Source organism: Elephas maximus, chromosome 4 (assembly GCF_024166365.1).
Source record: "Elephas maximus indicus isolate mEleMax1 chromosome 4, mEleMax1 primary haplotype, whole genome shotgun sequence".
Lineage (NCBI taxonomy): Eukaryota > Metazoa > Chordata > Mammalia > Proboscidea > Elephantidae > Elephas > Elephas maximus.
Window position 1 is genome coordinate 101517229 of NC_064822.1, and position 27256 is coordinate 101544484.

General features: G+C 39.5%; 1 protein-coding gene across 3 annotated transcripts in view; it reads right to left on the reverse strand.

Moving 5' to 3' along the window:
• Positions 1–7481: 7481 nt before the first annotated feature.
• The window catches only part of SLC38A4 (solute carrier family 38 member 4), a 92793-nt gene continuing 73018 nt past the window's right edge, over positions 7482–27256 (reverse strand). For 2 of the 3 annotated variants that reach the window (XM_049882911.1, XM_049882910.1), the window contains exons 7-16: positions 26628–26709; positions 26457–26539; positions 26285–26343; positions 25004–25279; positions 24798–24877; positions 23417–23538; positions 20247–20371; positions 13145–13289; positions 11157–11254; positions 7482–9458 (exon numbers count right to left, since the gene is read on the reverse strand). In XM_049882911.1, coding sequence (XP_049738868.1) covers positions 9357–9458; positions 11157–11254; positions 13145–13289; positions 20247–20371; positions 23417–23538; positions 24798–24877; positions 25004–25279; positions 26285–26343; positions 26457–26539; positions 26628–26709 — 1172 coding nt within the window. In that variant the 3' untranslated portion in view covers positions 7482–9356. The remainder of the gene's footprint in view (positions 9459–11156; positions 11255–13144; positions 13290–20246; positions 20372–23416; positions 23539–24797; positions 24878–25003; positions 25280–26284; positions 26344–26456; positions 26540–26627; positions 26710–27256) is intronic. The other variant, XM_049882912.1, reaches the window with a different exon arrangement.

Below are 27256 nucleotides of genomic sequence, written 5' to 3' on the forward strand. Positions count from 1 at the left end.
AGGGTATTGTTCAGTTTCCAAGTGTTTGACTCCTTTTCCCTGCTTTTTCTGTTATTGATTTCCACTTTTATGGCCTTATGGTCAGAGAAGATGCTTTGTAATATTTCAGTGTTTTGGATTCTGCTAAGGCTTGCTTTATGACCTAATATGTGGTCTATTCTAGATAATGTTCCATGTGCACCAGAAAAGAAAGTATACTTGGTTGCTGTTGAGTGGAGTGTTCTGCATATGTCTATGAGGTCAAGTTGGTTGATTGTGGCATTTAGATCTTCTGTGTGTTTATTGAGCTTCTTTCTGGATGTCCTGTCCTACACCGAGAGTGGTGTGTTGAATTCTCCTACTATTATTGTGGAGCTGTCTATCTCACTTTCCAATGCTGATGGGGTTTGTTTTATGTGTCTTGCAGCCCAGTCACTGGGTGCATAAACATTTAATATTGTTATATCTTCTTGGTATATTGTCCCTTTAATCATTATATAGTGTCCTTCCTTATCCTTTCTGATGGATTTAACTTTAAAGTCTATTTTGTCAGAAATTAGTATTGCTACTCCTGCTCTTTTTTGATTGTTGTTTGCTAGATATATTTTTTTCCATCCTTTGAGTTTTAGTTTGTTTGTGTCTCTAAGTCTAAGGTGTGTCTCTTATGGGCAGCATATGGATGGATTATGTTTTTTAATCCATTCTGCCACTCTCTGTCTCTTCATTGGTGCATTTAGTCCATTTACATTCAGTGTAATGATGGATAGGTATGAATTTAGTCCCATCATTTTGGTGTCCTTTTTTGTGTGTTGTTGACAGTTTTTTTTCCCACTTAATTTTATGTGCTGAGTAGATTGTCTTTATTGTCTTTTCCTCATATCTGTTGTCGATTTTGTTTCTGCTGAGTGTCTATTTTTTTCTTGTGTTTTATTTTGATGTGTAGGATAGTTTGTCTCCTTTGTGGTTACCTTAGTATTTACCCCTATTTTCCTAAATTTAAACCTAACTTTTATTTCTTTGTATCGCTGTATCTTCCTCTCCATATGGAAGATCTATGATTACATTTCTTAGTCCCTCTTTATTGTTTTAATGTTGTCTTCTTTTATATAATAACATCGGTGTTACCCTGTTTTGAGCTTTTTTTTTTTTTCAATTTTGCTTTTTTTTGTTGTTGTTGTTTTCCAGTCTGGGTTGACTTCTGATTGCTCTGCCCAGTGCTCTAGTCTTAGGTTGATACCTGATATTATTGATTTTCTAACCAAAGAACTCCCGCTAGTATTTCTTGTGGTTTTGGTTTGGTTTTTACGAATCCCCTAAACTTCTGTTTATTTGGAAATGTCCTAATTTCACCTTCATATTTAAGAGGCAGTTTTGCTGGATATATGATCCTTGGCTGGCAATTTTTTTCCTTCAATTTTTTAAATTAAGTCATCCTATTGCCTTCTTGCCTGCATGGTTTCTGCCAAGTAGTCCAAGTTTATTCTTATTGGCTCTCCTTTGTAGGTGACTTTTTGTTTGTCCCTAGCTACTCTTAAAATTCTCTCTTTATCTTTGGTTTTGGCAAGCTTGATTATAATATGTCTCGGTGACTTTCTTTTAACATCTACCTTATGCGAAGTTCAATGAGCATCTTGGATAGATACCTTCTCCTCTTTCACGATATCAGGGAAGTTTTCTGCCAACAAATCTTTAACAATTCTCTCTGTATTTTCTGTTATCCCTCCCTGTTCTGTACTCTAATCACTCATAGGTTATTTATTTTGATAGAGTCCCTCTTGATTTCTCTTGATTCTTAGGGTTACTTTAATTTTTTAAAATTCTTTTATCCAATTTTTCTTCAAATATATTAGTGCCAAGTGATTTATCTTCAAGTTCAGAAATTCTGGCTCCTGCTTGCTCAGTTCTGCTCCTCTGACTTTCTATTGTCTACTTCTGTAATTTTATTGTTAATCTTCTGAATTTCTGACTGCTGTCTGTCTATGGATTTTTCCAGCTTATTAAACTTTTCATCATGTTCCTGAATAATCTTTCTAATTTCTTCAATTGCTACATCTGTGTTTTCCTTGGCTTGTTGTGCGTATTGCCTTATTTCCTTCCTGATGTCTTGAAGGGTTCTGTATCTTAATTTTTTGTATTCTGCCTCTGGTAATTCCAGCAATGCACTTTCATCTAGAAAATCCCTGGATTCTTTGTTTTGAGAGCTTGTTGAGGTGATCATGGTCTGTTTCTTTATGTGACTTGATATTGACTGTTGTCTCTGAGCCATCTATAAGTTATTGTATCAGTTTATGCTTGATTACTGTGTCGTAGCTTCTTGCTTTGTTTTGTTTTGATATACCCAGATGGGTTGCTTGAGTGAGCTAGCTTGATTATTTTCACCTTTGGAACTCTGACGTCCTATCCCCAGCTGGCTAGAGCTCTTATCAGGTATATCAGTCTAGGAGTCCATTCAGTTTTCTTGTATGAATTCAGCTCAGGTTTCCAGGTAGCTGATCATCAAGTGTGTGGTACAGGCTCTGTCCTACAGTCTTAAAGGGGCAGGGGTGATTGGTGTATATACCGCTTTGTGATTGCAGGAGGGGGTCACGCTCTGAACAAGGCAAGGGGCTGAGAACCGACCCCCGAGTGTCTCTGAGGAAAGCGCGTCCCTGTTCCCTAGAGCATGCAGGTGGGTGGGTTTTGCAGATGGACCATGGGCACCCAATGTTTTTGGCTGTAAGAACTGGGGGGTACCAGTTATCCTTGGACCCCTGTCACAGGTGGCTGGGTGACCTGAGTGGAGGTACCAGTCCTCATGCCCCTGATGTGGGTATGTGAGGACCCTGTTTAATAGGCAAAGCAATGTCAGACATCAAACAGCCACCTCTCCACCACACAGCTGAAATGGCTGGAGTCTGCCAACAAGGGCCTATTCTCCTGAAATAGACCCACATAGGTCCATGCAGAGGGAGAAGGTGCTCAAAACCCACAGACCGTTTATGCCTGGACAGGAGCCACTTCTGTCCTGAGCTCCCCCAGTTAGTGGAGCTGGCAAATCATCTTTTCCTCCCATTGTAAATTTTTTCCATCTTCAAGGCTGGGAGGATGGCTCTAGGCACTCAACAGTGCCTGTCTCAGGCCCAGGGAATTCATCCGCTGAAGCCACCTTGGGGGTGGGGGGGGGTGCAGTAAAGTGTATGCAAGTACTTAGCTTTTGCTGAGAGCCCTGTTCTTCTCTGGTTCCAAAGGTATAAGTAGGCTGTGTGGCTGGCTGCTTCTCCCTGGGGAAACTGCAGCTGAAGTCTAATACCAGCCTGCTGCCGCTGGTCTGGGGAATGGTGCCTGAGGGTTCTCCGTGATTCAGGTCCTGTAACTCCTCTCCACTCCTGAACCGTCTCTTCCTCTGTTTGTTTTCTAAGCTTGCCTTCGACGCTCAGGGCTCCTAGCTTGTCATAAATATACTTGTTTCACTTGTTTTTTTTGGTCTTTGTTGTAAAGAGGGCTCGCTGGAAGCATCTGTCTATTCCGTCATCGTGACTACATGACTTTTTTAATTAATTTTTAATTTGGGGATAATAAGATTTTATTCTTGTTTCCCCCCCACTTAATACAATATCATAGTTTTAAATTTTATTAGTAATTATTCAAAGACATTTTAATGACTGCATCATATTCCAACCTATGAAAGTACTGTTCTCATTTATTGAATCGTTCCACACTTTGAGACATTTGGAGTATTTCAAAATTGTAACCATTATATGTTGAAAGAATACATTTACATATAAACTCAGGTCACTACTCTGATTTTTTCCTAAGAATAGATTCCTAGAAATTAGTTGATCAAAGGGCATGAATATTGTATTTCATGGTTTCCTATTGCTGTCATAACAAAATACCACAAACTTAATGGGTTGAAACAACATTCATTTATTATCTCACAGGTTTGTGGGTCAAAAATCTGGCGGGCTTCGCTAAGTACAGGCTGAAATCAAGGTGTCAGTTGCCTGGGCTTCTATTTGGAAACCCTAAGTGAGGATTAGCTTCTAGGCTCATTCAGGTTGCTGGCAGAATTCATTTTCTTCTCATGGTTTCCATGTGGTCTTTCAGGAAGCAATAGTCAGCTGATCATTCTCATACTTCGAATTTCTTTGACTACCCCTTATGGTACATTTTTCTGACTTTACCTGAAGAGTTGTCTGCTTTTAAGGGCTCATATGACTGGATTTCAAAAGGTTAACTGTTTGAATCCACCAGCCACTCTTTGGAAACCCTATGGAGCAGTCCTACTCTGTCCCATAGGGTCACTGTGAGTTGGAATTGACTTGATGACAATGAGTTTGTTTGTTTGTTTGTTTTTGGTGATTAGATTATCCAGAATAATGTCCCTATTTTGAATCCATACCTTAATTACATCTTCAAGGTCCCATTTGTCACGTAAAGTAGCATATTCACAGGTTCAAGGAATTAGGAATTTGGAAGGCCATCCTGCCACATGTTTAACGTGCTTTGTATATATTACCAAATTGCATTCCAGAAAGGTCGAGCCAAGATTTTCTGCCACCAGAATTGCACAGGCAGAATTACACACTCACCAGCACTGACTACCATCTTTATTTGTTTTAGTAATCTGATAGACAAAACAATTCCATTTAGTTGTGGTTTTGCCTTGCATGTTTTTTAACTCATAATGAAGTCAAACTATTTGTAAATATTTACTCATTTATTTTTCTTCTGTGATCTCGTGTTACCCAGGGTTTCCAACCTTTTCATACATTAAGTATTTGTTGGTCTGTGTGTGTGCGTGTGTGTGTGTGTGTAGTTTTTAAAAATCACTTATTCTATAATGTACAGAATCAGGTTTCACTGTTATATAGTTATGTGTGTTTATCTTTGCCTTTGGGACTTCTTCCATTGTGCTTTACTTTCCCATGTGGCTATCTAACAAATAGTTCTTCCTGAAATGTCAACTGATTAGGTTTTAGGTTGCATATTGCATCCTTTATTTGGGGGTATGTTGTGAAGTAAGGCTCTAAACTGACTTTTTTTTTTTTTCAATTAGTTTTCTCAACATCATATTTTGATTAATGATTACATAAATTTTTATTGGAAAAAGACAGTGATGAGATGCATGATCCAGAAGCAGAGGCTATGCAAACTGCTTCTACACATGAAGGGAATGCAGAGAAGTTAAGGGAAAATGGCAGCCTTTCCAGGGCAGTAAATAAGGATCACATGAATTAATTCCTCCCGCTTAATCTATGTGTGCCGGTAACAAGAAAACTAATAAACTTGAGTACAAGTAGCCAGAAAGTGTTTTTGATGTTTTGGATCCAAGTGGTACCAGTCACCAACCAAGATTCAAAGTCACTTAGAAGAAGTTATTTTTAATCAAATATCTATATAAAACCAGAATTAGATCAGCAAACATTTAATAATGCTAACTATGAAACAAAAAAACGCATCAACAAAAATGAAAAATAGAAGCCTCATCCCTCCGCATTTGCAAATCTAAACATGTAATTATGACAATGTCATTCTAATTAATCTTATCCCATTAAGTCATAGATAGCAGAATTTCAAGCTATAAAGACCAGGTCCCAAAAAGGTATAATTAGGAAACGTTTAGGAAAAATGATAAGATATACCATAGATTGGGAAAATATATTTACAATCTGATGAAGGACATATCCAGAAATTTGTCGCAAATATATAAAGTATCCCTAATATACGAAGAACTACTACAAATCTACAAGGAAAGACAATCTAATTCTAAAAACATGAAGAAGAACATGGCATCTGGATTGGCGAAAGACTCATTAACAACCTGATACACTGGCTGCAACAATGGGCTCAAACATAGCAACAATTGTGAGGATGATGCAGGACAGGGCAGTGTTTCATTCTGTTATATACAGGGTTGCTACGAGTGGGAACCAACTCAACGGCACCTCACAATAATTCTAAAAATGGGCAAAAACACTTGAACAGACGTTTCACAAAAGAAGATATTCGTGAGAAAGTTTTCAACATCGGTAGTTATGAGAAAAATGGAAATTAAAACCACAAAAAACCCACTAAAACCAAAACCAAACCAAACCTGTTGCTGTCAAGTCAATTCTGACTCACAGTGACCCTAAAGGACAGAATAGAACTGCGCCATAGGGTTTCCAAGGAGCACCTGGTGGATCCAAACTGCCGGCCTTTTTGTTAACAGCCATAGCTCTTAATCACTACGCCACCAGGGTTTCCTTCATACCCACTAGAAAGGCTAAAATACAAAAGATCATACCAAATGTTGGTGAAGATGTGGAGGAACTGGAACTCTTATATATTACTAATTGACATGAAAATTGTACACTGAGTTTGGAGAATTGTTCAGCAGTTTCTATTAAATTAAGCATACACTTACCACATGACCCGTCAATCCCATGAATAGTCCATTTCTACCCAGTTCTTAACATTCTCATGTTGCTTTCCCTTCTTCCACATTTCCCATCTTTATTTATGCCCATGTTTCTTTTTTATTCTTTCACTTCCCACCCTAAATGAGTTCTCTCTAATTAATCATAAAGAGATTCCTTTCCCCTATACTCATTCTAGGAGGTATATACATGTGATATAAAATAAAAATTATTTAGGACTAGATGTTTATTTTGCCAAGATAAGATGGCAGCTATTTTCTTGACAGCTATATATATTAGTTAGATGTCAAGATTAACAATGAAAATGGAACATATACCAATATAATAAGAAAGAATAGTCAAATTTAATATTTTGTTTCACGTACAAATAATTCACAATCCTTTCAACAGTAGAAAGAAAATCACATCATAGTCATTTGAAAAGTTCATTTATTATATACCAACGTACACTTTCTGTAATAAAAAAAAAAAAAAAGCCTCCCAATACATTGAACCATCTTATAAATGAAATAAGAAAATAAAATTTTCTTCTGTTTACAAATGGGGTTAAATTAACTAGCACATGATACCATATGTATGTCTGCCCTGCAGTTTATATGAACTCTAATCTGATAATGGCCATGAGAAAAATGATGCTTTATTATTTGGCACTGTAGTATTGCTTTTGAATATTAATATAATTATACATGTTGATATTTTCAAGTTAGTCATTTCGAATGTAAAGCTTTTAAAATATATACAAATTTTAGTTTTCCAATTTTTTTATTAATCTTTGATATTTACATTTAAATATGTTCAAATTAAACATTTTTCTAACAGAAGGTACTTTTCTCCACTTTCAACTATTTTGATACACTCTTCAGATGAATGACAATGGGTATATATCTTAAAAATGTCATTCAGCAAATTTTTTCCACTAATAGTAACTTAAAAGTTATGATAGCTTCTAGCAATGCTCAATTTCTGTGACAAAGTGTGCCATTTTACAGTATTATGCCTCTTGAAAATAATACATAAAACAAGTGAATATTTTCTTAGTCACATTTTAGAAAAACTTAAAATATGATTTAGTAAGAGTTTATTATCAAACTTGGCTTTGCCAAAATGTAAAATATACAATAAATGTTCTTGCCACTGATGGAAAAAAAATATATAGCAACCTCTAAAACCTCCAGGCAGTGAATAGTAATTTTTAAATCCATTTTGTGTATGTTATAGAAGTGAGCAAGAATGGTAGCTTGTATTTCTTTGTAGTGTTAACACTTTTATTTTTATGGAGAATCAGTCGACATTGTATTAAATGGCAGGTGAATGTTAGTGAACACCCGTGCAAGTTAAAAATGCATTAAATCCTATTATAGGCACGATGTATGAAAAGGAAGGGCTAGTGGCACAGTGGTTAAGCACTCAGCTGCTAACCGAAATGTCGGCAGTTCGAACCCTCCAGCTGCTCCACAAAAGAAAGATGTGGCAGTCTGCTTCCACAGAGATTACAGCCTTGGGAACCCTATGGGGGCAGTTCTACTCTCTCCTATAGGGCAGCTCCTCTGAGCCCAGGTAGACTCCAAGGCAACAGTTAAATGAAAAGAAAGGAGCCCTGATGACACAATGGTTAAATGCTTAGCTGCTAACCAACAGGCTGGCGATGCGTTTGAACCCACCTAGCTGTTCTGTGGGAGAAAGACCTGCCTATCTGCTTCCCTAAAGATTACAGCCAAGAAAACCCTATGGGGCAATTCTATTCTGTCACATGGGGTCCCTATGGGTTGGAATTGACTCAACGGCACCCAACAACAACAAATGAAAAGAATAAGCTTAGTATTGATAACTATTTGCAAATAAGGGACTTATTTTCTTGTAGATGATTATGGTGTTATTGTAAACATTGAAGAAGAGCATTACCGAACTATATATAACTTAGGTTTCAATTTTAAAATATCCCCACTAGACAGACACATACAAATGGATTTTTGAGCCTGCCAACAGGAAAGTTCCCTGCTCCCACCCCCAATAACGTAAATGTTTTGACTGTGAGGAGAAAAAAACTACACATGTAAAAAAAAAAAAATCAAATGTACCATACATTAAAATTCTGATGACTACAGAATACGATTATATACATGAACATATAGCAAATCACAGTTTCCCGCACTGAATGGTTATCAAATAAAAATGTAGCAAACAATACTGGGTAGTGTATCTCCACATGAATCGTGGTCTTCTAAAAATTCTAAATGAGGCTGGAAGACGGGAGGGAGAGCGTTGTTCAGTGAAAACAAGGAGGGCAAGAGGAGTAGGAACAACGTGAAGAAGCAGATGCTTTCAGAACAGGCGGTTTCGCTATTAGCATTTTTTGGTTGCTCTGTAATTTAAATCAAGCCCCTCTCTATTTAGTAAGATGCTTTAGCACTTAAAAAAAAATCCACTGAATGAAAAAGTGGCTAATTCAATGTCAGACAGGATAGAGAAAACATTTCTTTACTGTTGATAATGAGATGCTCTAGATAGTGTCTGATCACTCATGTACGTCATGGGGCAGCCCATCAGGCGTGCCATTAAGTGGTGATAGCTTTGCCACCAGGGCATTTTTGTTTGGTGTTCCGAGAGTACAAGCATTTGGTACCTTTTTTTTTTTTTTTTGGAGGGGGAGGAGAGGATTATCTAATGACCATTACATGCAGCTACCCTTATTCTGCTTGACCAGCAGCAAAAACACACCTTGATCATCTCACACAGCTTTGGGAAAACCTGGGTAGAAATGTGCACCACAGATTTTGAACACACAAACAGCCATTCTTGATAAAAAAAAAAAAAAGATGGTTTTCTCTTCCGCAGTGCCTGGTGATATTACTAGTAAACGTCTTTGGAATCTTCCTGTTATTTCCTACCAATAACATTCCAACCAAGATAACTCAAATGTCTTTTGGAGCATAACTCGCAACCATTTCCAGTAGAAAAAAGTATTTTTTCTTTGGGTTAATGATGCTTGGAATTGGGAGGATTGTATATCCAGTCCATTATAATGAGGGCCATGCTTCCAATCATGAAAATGATTCCAATCACCAGGAAAATTAAAGCCTGGAATTCACAGAAAACTTGTTAGGGAACACAGAGGAAGGGAGAAACCATATTCGCTTAGCACAGTTTGCTTTGATATGTTGTTTAAGTAAGGCAGCAAACTGATCTGCATATTGAACTGCATTAATCTTATAGCCCAGATGTCCACACCTAACACATCTGTCAGTTAGGAACCCTAGTTGGGGAAGGATGGAGAATACAGTGGACAGATATAACCTAAACATTCAGCAATATGTTAATGGCTGATTATGGTAAATCAAAATGATGGAATATCCTGTGATGATTAAATATCGAGTGATAGAAGAAAATATTTAATGACATAGGAAATGATTGCCATTTTCTAGGCAAAAAAGAGCAGGTCATAAAAAATAGTATGAATTATATGATACCAATTTTACAAAGCAAACAAAAACAAAAGCCTAATATATGCAGCATATTCCTTGGAAAAAAAAGACCTAAAGTATATGTGTGTGTGTCTGTGTATATACATAGACACATAATATACATACATATGTATACATATATACATCCCAGATGTATACATATACACCATATAATATATAACATACACATATATACACACTGATGTCTCTGGATGGTAGGCATGGGTTATTGTGGTTTTTCCCTGTAGGTCTTTTTTTTTTTATTGCATAATTAAAACATTTCCACAATGAACACATAATATTTATATTAATAATTATTATATTAAAGAAAATAAACATATCTGAGAATTTTAACACTAAAAGGGGCCTTCTATATTAACACACAGATCAATCTCCTGCTGAAATATCTGAGGAAGCAGCAGCTAAAGTTTTTCTCACTAGAAAGTATCCAGGAGATAATTTTACTTGTTTTACGTCTGATCAAACTGAAAGTGGCTCCAAAAGGCCAAGGTCACAAAGCTGTAAAAGTCCAAGCAAGACTGACTACAGAGAGTGGATATTGGGGGAAGAGGCTCAGCCCTGGTAAGATGATGGGGGATCCTCGATACACACAGTCCTGAAGTTTCTGAACAACCCTGGGAGGCAAATGACTCCCAGTAAAAAATTCAGGGTAACTCAGTAAGAAGTAGTCTTTTCAGGCCTTAATGTAAGACTTTATTAAGTAGCTATTGATAATATTTAGTTATTGGAAAAACACACAATTATTTCTAGTACGTGTTTCTGTAGTTTATGGAAAAGAAATACGTGCTCTCTAGTAAGATTATACTTGATATCTAAAGAGGTTAACTGGAAAATGAATAGTTCTAGATCTCAGTCCACAGACTGAGGAATGTTCTCTCCAGGGGACGGCAGGGCTCTACGGAGGGGAAAACAAAAGCAAAGTCTTCTCTTTGGCCTTGCAAACCTAAATAGCATGACCAAAATATCGGAGTAATTTCTTAACACTGCTAGGGAGCCTAATTCCTTCTCGCGCGGTTTGTGCGGTTTGCACTTGGCGGTGCAAACTGCTGTGCCCATGTGAGCGTCTGACACCTAGGGAGGACTCAACGCAGTATCTTTGATACTTGAAGAGGTGGAATCCAGGAATCATCTCTGCACCAGAAATTCACCCCCCTTTCTCTCCACCAGAGAGTTCCAGCATATCTCTGATTTTGGTTCTTATCAATTCATCTTTCTGAAACATGTATTTTCTTGTTTATGCTAAGTAGTGGAAGAGCACCATTTTATAATGGGGGAGATAGAAAGCCTTACTTACCCCGATCTTTTGGGGTGACCTAAGAGATTCTTTCTTTACAAGTCTAATATAAAAAGCTGCTGGAAGGATGAAAATCAGCATTGTGGCGGAAGAAGCCCCTGAGGAGAGAAACACAGGTCACTGTCTTACACAGCAAGGCAGGTGGGCAAGGAACGCACTTCAAAAGAAACCAAGTGGAAAGCTACCCTATTCTTCTCAGCACGAAAAGCACACATTTAAATCTCATAGGCTTATTTATCTTGGTTGCTTTTCCAGAAAAGACATGTTTATTAAAAAAAAAATTATAATGTACCTAATGTGATAGCTGCATAATAACTATACATAACATATAATAAATAATAAAAAAACTGAATGTAATAAAAAAATTATAGGGGATTACATCCAAAGGTGCCTCAGAATAATAGCCTGGTGACCTACTTCTGAAAGGTCAAAAAAACAAACAAAGAAAACCCCAAGCCCACTGCTGCCAAGTCGATTCCAACTCATAGCAACCTCACAGGGTTTTCCAAGGCTGTAAATCTTTATGGAAGCAGGCTGACACATCTTTCTTCTATGGAGCTGCTGGTGGTTTTGAACTGCCAACCTTTTGGTTAGCAGTTGATCACTTTAACCACTGTGCCGCCAGGGCTCCATTTCTGAAAGGTCACAGCCATTGAAAACCCTATGAAGTGCAGTTCTACTCTGAAACACATGGGGTCGTCATGAGTCAGCACCTGGGCTGCACCTGTACTGGTAGTAATATAAATACATCTTGTTGTTGTTAGGTGCTATCCAGTGAGTTCCGACTCGTAGCGACCTTATGTACACCAGAACAAAACACTGCCAGGTGCTGTGTCATCCTCACAATCATGCTCGAGCCCATTGTTGCAGCCACTGCGTCAATACTACAGAGGCTGAATTAATCACATGCCCTTAGCAGCCACCTGATTTTTCCAAGTTTATATTATACTTCAAATGTGAGTAACCCTTCAGTCAGTAGGATGAAACATTAAATATGTTAACAGGTCACACAGTTAAGGGAAATATCATGCTTTACAAAATCATCCTCCTCCTCTGAAGAAAACCCTTAATGCTCAGCTGATACTCATAGACTTGAGAGAGGTTCCTGTAGGTAAAAACCTATGTTCCTGACTCTTGGTGACAAAAGCTAAGACCTAAGTACAATTTTTCGATTCATCAGAAGGTATGTGACTTCCCTTCCACCGGGTTAGTTTCCTCCTCTGTCAGAAACCCTAAATAGCCTGACCTTACAGATGGCCTATAAGGTAGTTTCTAGTGTGAACATTTTCTGACCCTGTGAATGAGTAACTTCCAATGTCACTTGGGAGGGTGGTAAACTTGGGGCTGGTGCTGGGTGGGGCTAATGGGAATCTCCTGAGCCTGCTCTGCCCATGCCATTTAAGAAGGTATAAGCTTGACTTAGGAGCCCTGGTGGTGCAGTCGTTAAGAGCTCGGCTGCTAGACAAAAGATCTGCAGTTCAAACCCACCAGCCATTCCTTGGAAACCCTATGGGGCAGCTCTACTCTGTCCTACAGGGGCGCTATGAATTGGACTTGACGGAAGTGGGTAGTTGGTAGGGTAGAAGACTGAGTTAAGGTGGGGCCCTGGTGGTGCTGTGGTTAAGCGTTTGGTTACTAAACAAAAGGTTGGCTGTTCAAATTCACCAGCCACTCCTTGGAAACCTTATGGGGCAGTTCTACTCTGTCCTATGGGCTCACTATAAGTTGGAATCAACTCCATGGCAACGGGTTTGGTTATTTTTTTTTTTAAGCTTGAGTTGGAGCCTGGTGGTTAGTGGTTAAGAGCTCGACTGTTAACTAAAAGCGCCGCAGTGTGAATCCACCAGCCACTCCTTGGAAACCCTAGAGGGCAGTTCTACCCAGTCCTATAGGATCACTATGAGTCGGAATGGACTCAGTGGCAATGGGTTTGGTTTTGGGTTTTTTGGCAGCTTGAGTTGATTAAATAAAAGCCTTTCTGAACTTACCTATGAATCCAAAGATGTCTTTTATGGTTGGGACAAGTATGACCTGAATATTATTAAGTGCGATAATTATGGCAGCAATCAAGAAATGTCTTATCCAGCTGAAGGGTCTTTTGGGAAATAACAGTGTGGTCACTGATGTACGAATCTGCAATGAGAAAGTTCAAAGGCAAGATCACTTCTTTATTTCTTGACTTTAATTAGTATTTCAAACATTCTCATCCCTCTAAATCATTTTCTTTTTCCTTTTACCTAAAGAGAAGATTTTGATCGTTTTAATTTTTTTTTTTTTTTAATGTTTGAGTTCAAAAAACCCAAAGCCAAGCCCATTGCAGTGGAGCCGATTCTGACTCAGAGACTCTATAGGACAGAGTAGAACTGCCCCATTGGGTTTCCAAGGAGCAGCAGGTGGATTCGAACTGCCAACCTTTTGGTTAGCAGCCGAGCTCTTAGCCATCATTTTTCGTTGATACATCTTGTGCTCATTTTGTCTGTTTTCATAATTTTTTGTTAAAAATAATCTCAGTCAGAAAGAGATAAAATATATAGATGAGACATAGTAAAAGCCCTGTTGATCTCTGTTCGTGTCTCCTCAGACCAGATGAAATAGTAAGGGCAAGCGCTGGATTGATTTACACATTTTGTGAAAGGAATTTTTGCAAGCCTAAGTTTTTCTTAATTTTGCATTTTAGGTAACATTTTTATCATCTGGTATTGTAAAAAACACAATCTTTTTTGTGTTTACTCCTTTTTTCCTCCCCCCACAAAAAAAATTTTTTTTTTTTTTTTAACCAATAGATTATAAATCCACAAAAGGCAAGGAACAGGACCTAGTAATCTTAATATCCCTCGGAATGTCTCATTTAGTGTCCTGCACATAGCAGACGCTCAGTAAATGCTGAGTTAAATTGAACAGCAAGACTCTTTTCCTTCCCCTCAGAATCCTTGACAGATTTCATCCCTATTTCATCAGCTGAAGTAAGTAGGCGAAAGGTCAAGAGCGCCTCCATGTGCAGCAGCTGCTCGAGTTACTTGGCTGTAACTTGATAAAGAGATACTTGTGGGTCAAGGGAGGGGGTGCTGCGTATGTTTGAACAGCTGAACAAAACTGAAAATACTCTTATCTTCTGAATATTTTAGAGAACACTTTGACTTAGTGGAATGAGTCCACTGGCTTTTCAGCGAATACTTCAGTGAAGCTCGGCCGTCCCATTTTTAAAAATGCTGGGATTGATTTTCACTTTGAATGTTTAGCTCCGGAGTCTCTTAATGGCGTGGAGATGGGAACTCATTTAAAAGAGAAAATGTAAACAATATTTTGAAACACATGTATGATCGACAGAAAATCCGAGCTGAATTGCTTGCAGTTTCTAATGTGGGATTCCTTTCATACCATTCCACCAAAAATGAAAGCCATCTGTTTAGGTTTAAAAGGAAATTTCATTTCGACAATGGCAAACCAGGCAGTTTCTGGCAATGCTTTAGGAGTGACTCTGTAGAGGATTTTAAAAATCGGGTTAGTGAAAATTATGAAGCTTATTCTGAAAAGGAGGGTGAGGAAAGCAAATGGTTTGTGTTTGTTTTCCTCAGCAGCTTATAAATCCCGCCTGTGACCTTCAGTGAAGTGAGTGTTTATTTAATATTGGTTTTTTTTTCAGCTGGTCTACTTGGTCGGCTTAAATTAGCTTTCTTTGACACATAATTCTTACGGATTTATTTTTTCTGAAAGTGTTAAACCTGTTCAAATGCGGTGTTTCTATTATCTTTAAAAGACTGTGTCAGAGGTTACAACTATATGCTTAAAAAAAAAAATCCTTTGTTAAAATTGTGCGTTCAGTTCAATAAGTTGAGTACAGGCACTCCTACACGTGCTGGGGCCTCTGAGTGTAAACGTGGCTTTCTAAGGTTTCGTGACTCCCAGAAAGACTAAGGTTGGGCCTGATAATGTTAGAATACAGAAAATTTACAGGAGTAATAGGTAGAAATTGTCGCAGTATTTGCAGTAATTGTTCCCATAAAAGAAGCTTGCTCCTCCCAGTGAATAAGGAGTAACAAAACCCCAAACAGAATGCAAGGCGTACAGAGTTACCAATTCATTCCTGGAGAGGGCATCAGGGAATTGGAGAAGGTAGGCTGGAGGAGAAAAGACCTGGTGATCTGCACCCATAAAGATTAAACCTGTTGCCATGGAGTAAAGACTACAACCTAGGAAACCCTAGAAGGCAGTTCTACTCTGTCCTATAGGGTTGCTACGATGGCACACGACAACAACAGCCTGGTGGTGGTGGAAAAGAATCAGAAGGAAACTTGCTGGACATGCCATGTTAAAATGCTGCCCTGCGGGGTGACCCTGGGATCGAAAGGTCCTCGGCAGTTCTATTTACCTGTGTCAGGACAGCAGCAACTCTGGCTTATTACCCATAAAGCACTGCCCTCTCTGACTTTGCTAGGTACCCTTTTCTCTACTGACACTTATAAGAACCTGGGAATGTGGGTCAGGTGCTATGGGTGAGGGAAGTACCCAGTGAGGCCACTGCAGAAGCCCAGCATGCTTCTGGGGAAGGTTCTATGTAGCCATAAAGAAAACACTGCTGTTTCCAGAGAGTGCCCTGAATAGGAGCCTGTCAGGAGGTGGTGTATTCTGACGTGGGGACCCAATGTGAGGGGCAGAACTATGGAAGCGGAGGAGAAAGTGGAAGCCTTGGCTCTAAATTCTTAAAACAAAACAAAACCAGGTATCCCATTGCTTAGAAGTGAATCACAGTTTCACTTTGTAGGACTGCTTTGGGTAAGGGTGTTGGGAATACCTGGGATCACTCCTCTATTCAATTCACAGCAACATCTGCCCAATTCCTATACCTATATCTACATACGCTTCAAAGGAGGAGATGGGAAGGCAACAAAAGTGCAAAGAATGATTTAACCGTGGTAAAACGAAATGGAGTGAGCTAGAGGACCCCAGATGTGATCTCTATTTTTAAGGTGTGGCAGGTGGAATCTGAGTCTGTGTGTTCATGATAAACCTGTCAGGATGATTTGTTTTTCTGTGTTTCATGGTGATGTGGGAACTTTACTGCATGGAGGGAAGCATGAGCTGAAAATGGCAATAATCAGTTCTTGGGAAGGGGGCACAGCCCCCTAATAGACACCCCCACCCCGTATCAGCCCCATCCTACAAAGAAAGAGAAGAGAAATATTGGACTGTTAGTGAAAAGTGTAAATTCTTAATTCACTTCATTTATTCATTTGTTCAACAAACATTACAGGCAGTTTCTATGTGTCTTTTAGTAAGAAGGAAAAAATTAACCTAATTGGAGATAAGATGATAAATGGAGTTATCAAAAGGCAAAAAAAAAAAAAAAAGAAGAAGAAGAAGAAATCAAACCCAGTCATCCCTTCTTGGGTCCTAAGAGAGCCCAGTTATTTGTTGAAAGAGGGGGAAACAAAATAAGACCTAAAACGGATAGATTTTAATCCCAGTTAGGTTTTGTTTTACTGTTCTTTTGTGGAATATAAAGGCAAAGTAAGTAAACTTCTTATTGGTCATGAGTTTCCTAATTAAAAAAACAAACCTTTCATGAGAACCACGCTGGCACACGTTGAAATTTTTGCCTTTAAATTGTAAGAAGCAAGCAAACAAAAACACCATTAATACTTCTATCACTCTGGTGAAAAAGTGTCTGCATTTAGGTTTGTAGGATTTGACTGGGACCAGGAGACCAGACACATTTTAAGTCAGCAACTCTGTGCATCCATTACCATGCAGGGAGGCTTGGTTCATTCAGCCCTGATCCTCAAGAAAACAGTGGTTTATGGAAAGTGCCCAAAAGCAAAATATCCTGTGCTTTTTCTAGAAAAGGCAGTTTATGCATTTCAGAAAAAGGCAAGATTCATTGGAGACCATTTTTCTTGGCAAACATTGTTGAGCTCATCAGTGTACACACTGCTCACCTCCAGGGACTTACAACCCATGGGGAAGGCAGAGAAGGAGCCCTGGTAGCGTAGTGGCTAAGAGATTGGTTGCTAACCACTCATAGGTTAGCAACCCAAGGTCGGCACTTCGAACCCACTAGCTGCTCTACAGGGGAAAAAATGTGGCAACCTGTTTCTGTAAAGGTTACAGCCTTGGAAGCCCAATGGGCAGTTCTACTCTGTCCTATGAGTTGGAATCGATTCGACAGCAATGAGTTTTTTTATAGGTGGGGAGGGCAAGCATGTATACAGATCATTTTAATATAACATCGTTAGGGTGAAGACAGAAGTATGTGCACAGTGTTTCTTAAATGCTAATGCTGACTAATAATATATAGTGAGAACGGCAGTTAGTTATTTTCTTGAATTTTGGTCCTAATGGTCCATTTTGGTTCTGTCATTATTTGAAGGAGCACTGGTGGTTCAGTGCTTAAAGCATTCCGCTGCTAACCAGAAGGTTGGCAGTTTGAATCCACCAGCTGCTCTGTGGGAGAAAAATGTAGCAGTCTGCTTCCGTAAAGACTTACAGCTTTGGAAACCCTATGGAGGGCAGTTTTACTCTGTTCTATAGGGTCGCTGTTTGTTGGAATTGATTCAACAGCAATGAGACTGAGTTGTTATTAAAAAAAAAAAACAAAAAAACCCATTGTCGTAGAGTGGATTACCCACAAAGAATTAGAGTAGAACTGCCCCACAGGGTTTCCAAGAAGTGCGTGGTGGATTTGAACTGCTGACTTTTTGGTTAGCCACTGTAGCGCTTAACCACTAAGCCACCAGAGTTCCCATCAGTTGGTTTTGCCTTATAGAGACCTGATGTGATAGATAGAACTGCCCCGCAGGGTTTTCTAGGCTATAATCTGCCTAGAGGGAGCAGATCACCAGACTTTCTCCTGCAGAGCCTCTGGAGGGTTCTAACCACTAACTTTGTGGTTAGCAGCTGAGCACTTAACTGTTGTGCCACCAGGGCTCCTTCCCTTTTGGTTCTAATGGGCATCTAATGGGAGATGCTACAAACATTTGCTGTTCCTGAAGGTCACATATACACAAGGACTTTATCTGACAGGCAGGGGAAGAATTTCTACAGGGAGACCTAGGCTTGCTTTCTCTCTCTTGGGCTTTAGGTGAAGGTTTACAGAGCAAATTATCTTCTCATTAAACAATTAATACACACACTGTTTTGTGACATTGGTTGCCAACTCCATGACATGTCAACACTCTCCCCTTCTTGACCTTGGTTCCCCATTTCCATTCATCCAGCTTTCCTGCCCCCTCCTGCCTTCTTGTCCTTGCCCCTGGGCTGGTGTGGCCATTTGGTCTTGTATACATGGTTGAGCTATGTGTATTATTGTTTGTTTTATGGACCTGTCTAATCTTTGGCTGAACAGTGAACCTTAGGAGTGATGTCAGTACTGAGTTAAAAGGGTGTCTGGGGGCCATACTCTCGGGGTTCCTCCAGTCTCTGTCAAACCAGCAAGTCTGGTCTTTTTTGTGTGAGTTATATTTTTCTCCAGCTCTGTCTGGGCCTCTCTCTTGTGATCCCTGTCACGGCAGTTGGTGGTAGTAGCTAGCTGTGCTGGACTCCGTCTGGTAAAGGCTGTGGTAGTTATGTTCCATTAGTCCTTTGGACTAACCTTTCCCTTGTGTCTTTGGTTTCCTTCATGGGAGACCTAGGCTTTCAATGTTGAGGTGAAATCTTTATGAGTAAAGGAAAGGCTCACTTTTACTTCCCATTGTCAAAACTGCAGTCACCAGTGTCATGGCATGAGCACTGCATTAGTTCAACTGTTACAACCAGCTGTGACTACAGGCAATTCTCAGTCTCTTGAGACCATAGCTTAAAAGTACTCACTTGGGGTTTTGAAATAAAACAATACAGAAGCATACAATGGATTTCTTTAATAAAATGCTTTGATTCAACAAGGATGCGAGTGCCTACCATATAGCAAAATTTAGTCAGCGATATCTTTTCCCATAAAAAGGAAGGGTCCAGGTACTCTTTTCTCAGTGAAGGTGTTTGAATGGAAATACTACCCTAGAGTACAGCTTCTGTGTACAGCTGTCTTCTGCCTCGTATCCATGACGGAGCTGATTTTAGGCTAAAGCTGTGTGTCATTCAAAATACGTTCAGACATATTAGAGGCAAGACATTATTTAAAAGTAAAATATTAGCCGCCACAGTAATAAGGATCTGGTTTCATGCACTCATGAAAAAAGAATGTCGCAAAAAAAGATTCTTCAGCACACAAGCTGCATTTAAAGTGACTACAGTGTCGTTATCTAAGTCGTCCTCAAAAAAAGCTGGGCCCTGTATGGAACATTCTGTACAGGGCAGTGCTGTTTGCTGAGTTGTTTATTTCCCCCCCGCAACATGAATGAGTAAATTCAGTGTTTATGAAAGGAGACGAGTCGGCAGGAGGGTGAAGACCTATGTTTATCCATAGGTGGTGGTTTTAGCTGACGCAGCTCAAGTTTCCACCGCCAGTCTTCCTCTGTGATCCCAGAACAAACTGACGCCAACGGCAAGTGCCAAGAAGGGGCCATCCCAGTATGTGTCTGGCAGAGGGCATGTGTCAGTTTTGGAGGGTAGAGGAGATATATGATGGATAACGTAACTCTTTTTTGAGAAATTTGGTTCTAGTATGTAATTTACTGAAATTGACTTAACATGGCTCCCCTTCTTATTAGCCTTGAGGGCGTCAGAGTAAATAAGGCTGACTTTGGGGGTTATTGCAACACGACAAACTGGAAAAAATATGAAATGCCTTCAAAGCTGTGGTGAAAAGGCAATATGATTTGAAAGTTAATGTGGTTTTGGCTTTCAAGCTGCAGAAGTTATATGAATCCCTATTCTTTTACTAATCCATTAGATAGGAGCTCCAGATCTGCTTTGTGAATTTGAGTATAAAAATAAATCTTTTTTTTTCTTACACTTTAAAATAATCAACACTTAAAATAGTTGTTATACCTACACATTACATAGTAAATTTTAAGTGGCTTCAAAATTCTATATAAAAATAATAATTTCCTCAGGCATAGAAAACTCACATTATACTTAAATCCACATTAGGTCAGAATATACATACTAATCTATGGGGTCACGCAGGTTTCTTTCACCAAAGCTCTATGTACTTACTGGGAACAGGACAATGGGCACAGTTAATGTAACTGCCACGAGGACTGCCATGCGTACCATGATGAGAGGAGTGTCAAAGGTGTACACTTTGCTGTAAGCATGAAGTAATTCATCTTCGACTTCTCCTACAAAGAAGAAGGAACGAATGAGTTCACTTGGTGTTGTCAAGTTGGCTATGACTCATGATGACCCTGTGTACAATGCTGCCCAGTCCTGTGCCATTTTCAAGATCACTGGTCTGTTCAAGTGCATTTTTGAGGCCACTGTGTATTTTGAGAGCCTTCCAACCTGGGGGGCTCTCTTCCAGCACTATATCTGACAATATTCTGTTGTGATCCATGGGGTTTTCATTGGCTGATTTTCAGAAGTAGGTCATCTGGAGTTTCTTCCACATCTGTCTTAGTCCGGAAGCTCTGCTGAAATCTGTCTACCATGGGCCACCCTGATGGTATTTGAAATACTTGTGGCATAGCTTCCAGCATCACAGCAACATGCAAACCACTACGGTGCAACAAACAGACAGATGGAAGGTGGCTATCAAGTTGGCACTGGTGAACTATGGCAACATCTCACTGAGGAAGCACAGTGCAATGGAAAGGACCCAGGCCTGGGAATCCAGACAGTTCCACTGTTACTCTGTCTCTGAGTTTATTAGCTGTTGACCTTTGTTTCAATGAACAAAGAGGCCCCGAAGATTATACAGTTGCAGGAGCTACTATAATTTGCTGAGGTGTGTCTCTAGCTCATTTGCATTGTGATAAATCTATTTCTGCTACACAGAAGCTTTACAAAACAAATGGGAGGCTGAGGTGCTCTGGCTAAAGGGAGTAAAAGCTCTAAACCCCACCAGCTTTTCCCTTATATCGCACCACCCCTGCTCCCACCTGCCCAGCAACCCCTGATGCAGGTTCTCTGGACTCAGTATGGAAACCCTAAGACAAACGATATCTAAAGCTCTTTCAAGTGCAATTTCAAGTCAGTTAGGACTCCATCACAACATTGAAACACAGACTTTTGGACTTTTTCAAGTTTTTACTTGTCTTATGAAACTCATGGAAACCTTAGTGGCATAGTGGTTAAATGCTATGGCTGGCTGCTAACCAAAAGGTTGGCAGTTCAAATCCACCAGGCACTCCTTGGAAACTCTATGGGGCAGTTCTACTCTGTCCTGTAAGGTAGCTATGAGTCAGAATCGATGGCAACAGGTTTTTTGTTGTTGTTGTTGTTTGTGAAACTCATTAAAATAACTATAAGTAACATGAAAGAATGAATTAATATGATTTTACAGGATCTTACTGCTCTAGGATTAAGATGTTGCCCTCCTCGAAAACACATTCATTCAGGATTCCAGACACAAATAACTAGGAAATACTTAAGAAATCAGATATAGTTTGATTTTCCCACTACTTCCTTCAAAACTAGTTAAAAAGGAAGAAGTAAACCAAAGTCTCAGAGAAGAAACTAGTCAACAGGGCTAGCAGGCTACAAAAGCCACGACCTCATCTACCTTGAGACCAGAAGAACTAGATGGTGCCCAGCTACTCCCACCGACCATTCTGATCAGGGCCACAAGAGATGGACCCTGACAGGATGGGAGAAAAACATGAAACAGAACTCAGGTTCTTAAGAAGGCCAGACTTACTGGACTAGTTGAGACTAAAGGACTTTCTGAGAGTATCACCCTGAGATAGTCTTTACACTTTGAAAAACTATCCCCTGAGATCATCTTTTAGCAAAATAACAGATTGGCACACAAAATAAAGAATATTAACGTAAGTATGGTGCTTCATTAAAAAAAAAAAAAGAAAAGAAAACCATGTATATGAGACCAAAAGGCCAACAATTACTCTAAAGCAAAAAGGAGAAGATAAAGCAGCAGGGAAACTGGAGTCCTGAAAACAGAATAACCAGAATGCAATTAAGGAGAATGTTGGCACATTGGAAAAAATGTAACTAACGTCACTGAACAGTTTGTGCAGAAATTGTCAAATGGGAACCTAATCTGATGTATAAACTTTCACTGAAAAAAACAAATAAAACATTATTTTTAAAAAAACAGACAAAAAGGGATGAAAATACCTTCAACAGTATTGACCACGGGTTTCATTAACTCAGGACCAGTAAGGAGTTAATGCCCAATCTAAAGCACCCACCGCCGTGGAGTGGATCCCAACTTATAGCGACCCTGTAGGACAGAGTAGAGCTGCCCGATAGAGTTTCCAAGGAGCGCCTGGCAGATTCAAACTGCCGACCTCTTGGTTAGCAGCTGTAGCACTTAACTACTATGCAAGCAAGTACTTAGTTAATAGTCAAAGTAGAATAAAACCTATGCAAGTGGTGTTTTCGCCTCCACCTTGTCATGCAATCAATTTAATTTACTAAGCTAGTCAGAAAAAAATTAAAAATCAAGAAGTTAGAGAGGTTTATACATAAAATGTATTTATGTGACCATATGCTATCAGATCAATGTTTGACTCCCTGACCTTTGTCTATCGGGCCATGCTTCGGGGAAGGAAATAATGATCCTAGTCTTTTTCTGTACTGTTAAAATGCCAGAGGGAAAATGTTTCAGGCACAATCAAATGTAGCCAGAGTCACATTGGTGAGGGGATGGGGTAACAAATTTCAAGATTTAAGGGAATTCTCTTTTTTTAGGGAGCCATTCAGTATAACAGAATAGAATAGTATAAGCCAGAAAATTTGCCTAATGCTCCAAGCCGCCGGGATGTGACCTGACTGATGAATAAGAAATAAGTTTAAACTCCAAGACTTTGTACTTTTTCTACCATTTGCCTGGCAGTTAGGTGGCTGTTCCACCAAAAGAGTTTTACAACACGCTATTGTATTCACTCTCATTGCTTCTATACTGAGATGACTAGGGGGTCAAACCAAAGAATTACAGTCTATCCCTGAAGGAAAATAATCTGAGAAACTTTTTTTTTTTTTAAATAAAAGATGCGTTAATTTACAAATTGTTGCAACCTGTTAGCCAGGCTGGTTCAGACCTCATTTCCTTAGGTCAAGTGACAAAGCTAAAATAGCATACTAATTGCGTGGGTATCATCTCTAGATCGTGCTACTTAGAGAGGGTAAATGAAAGAATTATAGCTACCTGAGTTAATGGTCAGTCTAGCCAGGATTTGTAGAGAGGAACTCTGATAGAGACCTACCGTAGAAGGTTAGATAACCAAAGAGGGCAGCAAGCAGGTACATGATGAGCATCCCGGTGATGGAGACATTTGACACTGTTTGCATTTTCCTCCGGGACCGACTGTAAGGGAAAAGAACACACCTTTGTTTTTGTTTTTTAATTTATGAAAATATTACTTTTTAAAATTAAAATTAAATAGTGAAAGAAGGTATGTCTTATAAAAGCACTAACGCATAAACTTATAGCTGATTTAAATTTGTCTTAGACAGCTGTGGAGGGTTTGTTTCCATTTTTCTTAAACACTACTTCTGTCTTAGAAACAACCATTGCCCCAGAAGAGGGACAGTTCTTCTTGGCGATAAGTAAGCTGGTGTGCTGAATAGTTAAGAATGCAATTAACATAAAGGTCATCCTGGCTCCTAATATAGAAAGCTTTTGAATTTCATGGTGGAATGAGTTTAATGAGGAAAAGGGCCTAATAGAATCAGCACAGCACTACTGCCAGGAGCTCAGACTTCGGGAAGCCTGGTATTGCCACCTGGACAGTGTCTGGACACCGATTCTAGGGGACAACCAGCTGCCCGAGGTCAATCATCAAGCCTTTGGAGTAACCACCACCAGCGTTTTCAAAGGAAACCAAATGCATCAAAATAATTGAAAATGTTCCAAAAAAAATTTTTATGAGGTAGATCAGAATTTATGGGGAAAGTTACTGCTATGTAGTGAGAATGAAGACTGGGGTTATTGACTGGGCTAAAGGAGTTGAGAACTACGATGTGACACCCTCCCCTAAGTGTAGAGAGAGGAGCTGCAACAGATGGGCTCAGACTCCACTTTGTCCCCAAGTAGATGTCAACCACCTTAAACGGAAAAGATTATTAATGAGCCATGGACTAGCAAGTAGAAGAAACAAGATTGTCTAGCAAATGTCTGCATTTTACAGATGAGACAAGGAAGGCAGATGTTGCCCCATCTCTCATGGTAAACGCCTTCTAGACAAGGGTTAGGAAGTGACCACAAGTGGCATCAATAGCTTGGGCAAGGTCGCCCTAACACTAATTTGTGGTCTTCATGGGTGTCATCACTTGAGGGTCTGGTAACATCACTGCTTCCCACCAAAATTCGAATTTCCCACACCTGCAAAAACCACTACTGCTGTAGGCTCCCCCTCCACCTGCTGTGAACCATTAGGGTAGAGGAATAGGCAAGAAGAAAGCAGGAAGGTAGTGCACTGAGTGGCTGATTCCTACTGTATTGGTTAAAGCACACTACTGAGGAGTGGTGGTAGCACAAACTTTCTCTCAAGAGAAAGCTATAAACCATGCTTCTGCATAAAGTACCTTTAACATATCAGCACACTTTGAAAACAAATTAGAATGCTAAAATGATGGCTGCCTTACTCTTTAAGTTCACTGTAGATGGGAAGGACTTCAGGGTGGCATACAAAAGCAAATGCTAGGATAGGAATTGTATAGGCCGTCTGAAAAACAAAGACAACACCGCATGTTTAGCATTCCAGCACAGATGGCAACCCCTGGCCACCTCAGCTTGTGAAATAAAAACTCAGAGGCCACTAGGCTCACTAGAGGCTTACGCCTTTACTCACCCGAGAGTTGAATACAAAATACTTTGGTTGACACTTGTCATCATTATGGGCTTCGTATTCTACTCCACTGCCATGAAGAGAGCCCTTGGCTTGGTTCTTGTCCAGCTCTGCAGGATTCTGGTGGGTGTAATCCATCATGAAGTTCACCCCAGTACCCTCAGAGTTGTTGGGTAACATCACAACATGCATGGAAAGTGTACTGTTGAATGTCAGATTTCCAACATTGTGATCCAGAAGAGGCAGAGGGCAAGGTGTTTGGAATTTCTTGTAAATCACCTAAACCCAGACATTAAAAAAAAAAAAAGAAAAAAACTCAGCCCTTTGAGGAAAAATAAGCAAAAATCTACATTTGAGGCTTATTCAGAGTGGGGATTCATTTTAGACTAATGTATAAAGGAGGTGTCTTCCCCTAGCCTCTGTTCCAAGGAAGGGAATGATAGGGTTGGAACTACCAGGCCCTTAGAGTCAGCAGGACAGTTCTTCGCATGAATCCAACCCAGCCCTCTTTTATCCCCTTCCATGAGAAAGACAACCATTTTCCTGCCCCATTGCGTATCTTATATTTCTTCAAACTAATGATGACATGAGTCACCAAAAAATAGTAATGATCAATTACTGAAATAGCATTGCTGCTTTCTTCTTTGGGGAAATGTTTTAATTTTGACATCCATAATACTGAAAAAGCTGCCCCCCTTTTTGGGGAAGACTTTTTTCTTTAATTCCACCGTGGTTGCTCTCTCTTTGTGAGTAGAATGTGTAAGAGAACACGGCTGATTCACGCAGTTAAGGCTAATTATACAGCCTATTCCTAGAGGCACCTTAGAAGAAAGACCTAGCGATCTACTTCTGAAAATCAGCCACTAAAAACTGCTTGGAGGACAGTGACACATGAGGTCACCATAAGTCGGAGTCAACTCGATGGCAACTAGCTTTTTTTTAAATAGGCTACTCACTCACCTTTTGGGACTCTTCACTCCTTCCACCCTCTAAATACTGGATTAAGGTCATGTTCCCGCTTGAAGTTTTCATTTTTTTTCCAAATATATACCCATTGTGCCTAGAACATACCATTAGCAGCAGCCTTGACATTCTAGCGCAACTATTTTTAAACTCATGACTGCTCATTTCACATTCCAAACTAGAACAAAAGAAAATTGCGATTGATGCAAGAACTATTTCATGCTATTGAAGAGCTTGAACAAAAATGAAGGCACTAAATCAGATATTAAAAGCATCTCATGCTTCATGAAGCTACAAGGATCAGGTCAATAAATCACTTACCACACCGACAAAAAACACCATGCAGGTAAGAGAAAATCCACTGGTATAACCAAGGTAACCTAGGAGTTAGCAGAAAAGTTCTGGAAGGTGAATATGGCATCTACAGTCAGCTTACCTACTAGAATATGAAATGCAAATAAAAAATACTTTCAGTTAAAAAAAATAACTGTACCTAAATTTTTAAGAAGAGAAAGCGGAAGAATGATTCCTATAGACACAAATATGACGAGGTAGTTGCCATTGAGGTACCATTCTCTAGAAGACAAAGAGAGACAAGGCTATTAGGATCAGAAAAGGCCAAGTAAAATGAATCAGTTGGTGCTATAGAGAATATAAGACATACCCAGTATTTTCTTCAAGTCCCATGAATGCTCTGATTACTTCAGGCAGTTCATATTTAATGATAAAGAGGTAGCTTGACATTGCTAAAAAGGAAAATGTGACAGCTAAGTGGTGTGCTTTGCACTAAAGGCACATCAAAGTTGTAAGAAGTCATGACATTCAGGACATCATTTCTTCTTAATAAGATGAGCATCTAATCTCTCAAATGGAAAGAAAGGTCACCATGTATTTTGCACGGCTTCCAAGTTCTTTTCAAAAATAACCATTTGGCTCTCTAGTTCTTACATGTGGACCTTTGCTAACAGTAGTAATGCTGTTTCTGTGTTAAATCCAAGATGCCCAGGAGGTGCTAATGGTTTGTGTTCATCTATCAACTGAAAAGTTGGCAGTTCGAACACACCCAGTGTTCTTCCTTGGAAGAAAAGGCCTGACAATCTGCTTCTGTAAAGATTACAACCAAGAAAACCCTATGGAGAAGTTCTACTCTGTGACACATGGGGTCACCATGAGTCAGAATCAACATTTTTTGTTTGTTTGTTTGGTTTGTGTTGAATCCAACTCTGTGGTTTTCAGGGAAGCTACAGTTTCAAAGTTTTATACTCATTAGTTATAAATCAGAATGACCCATAC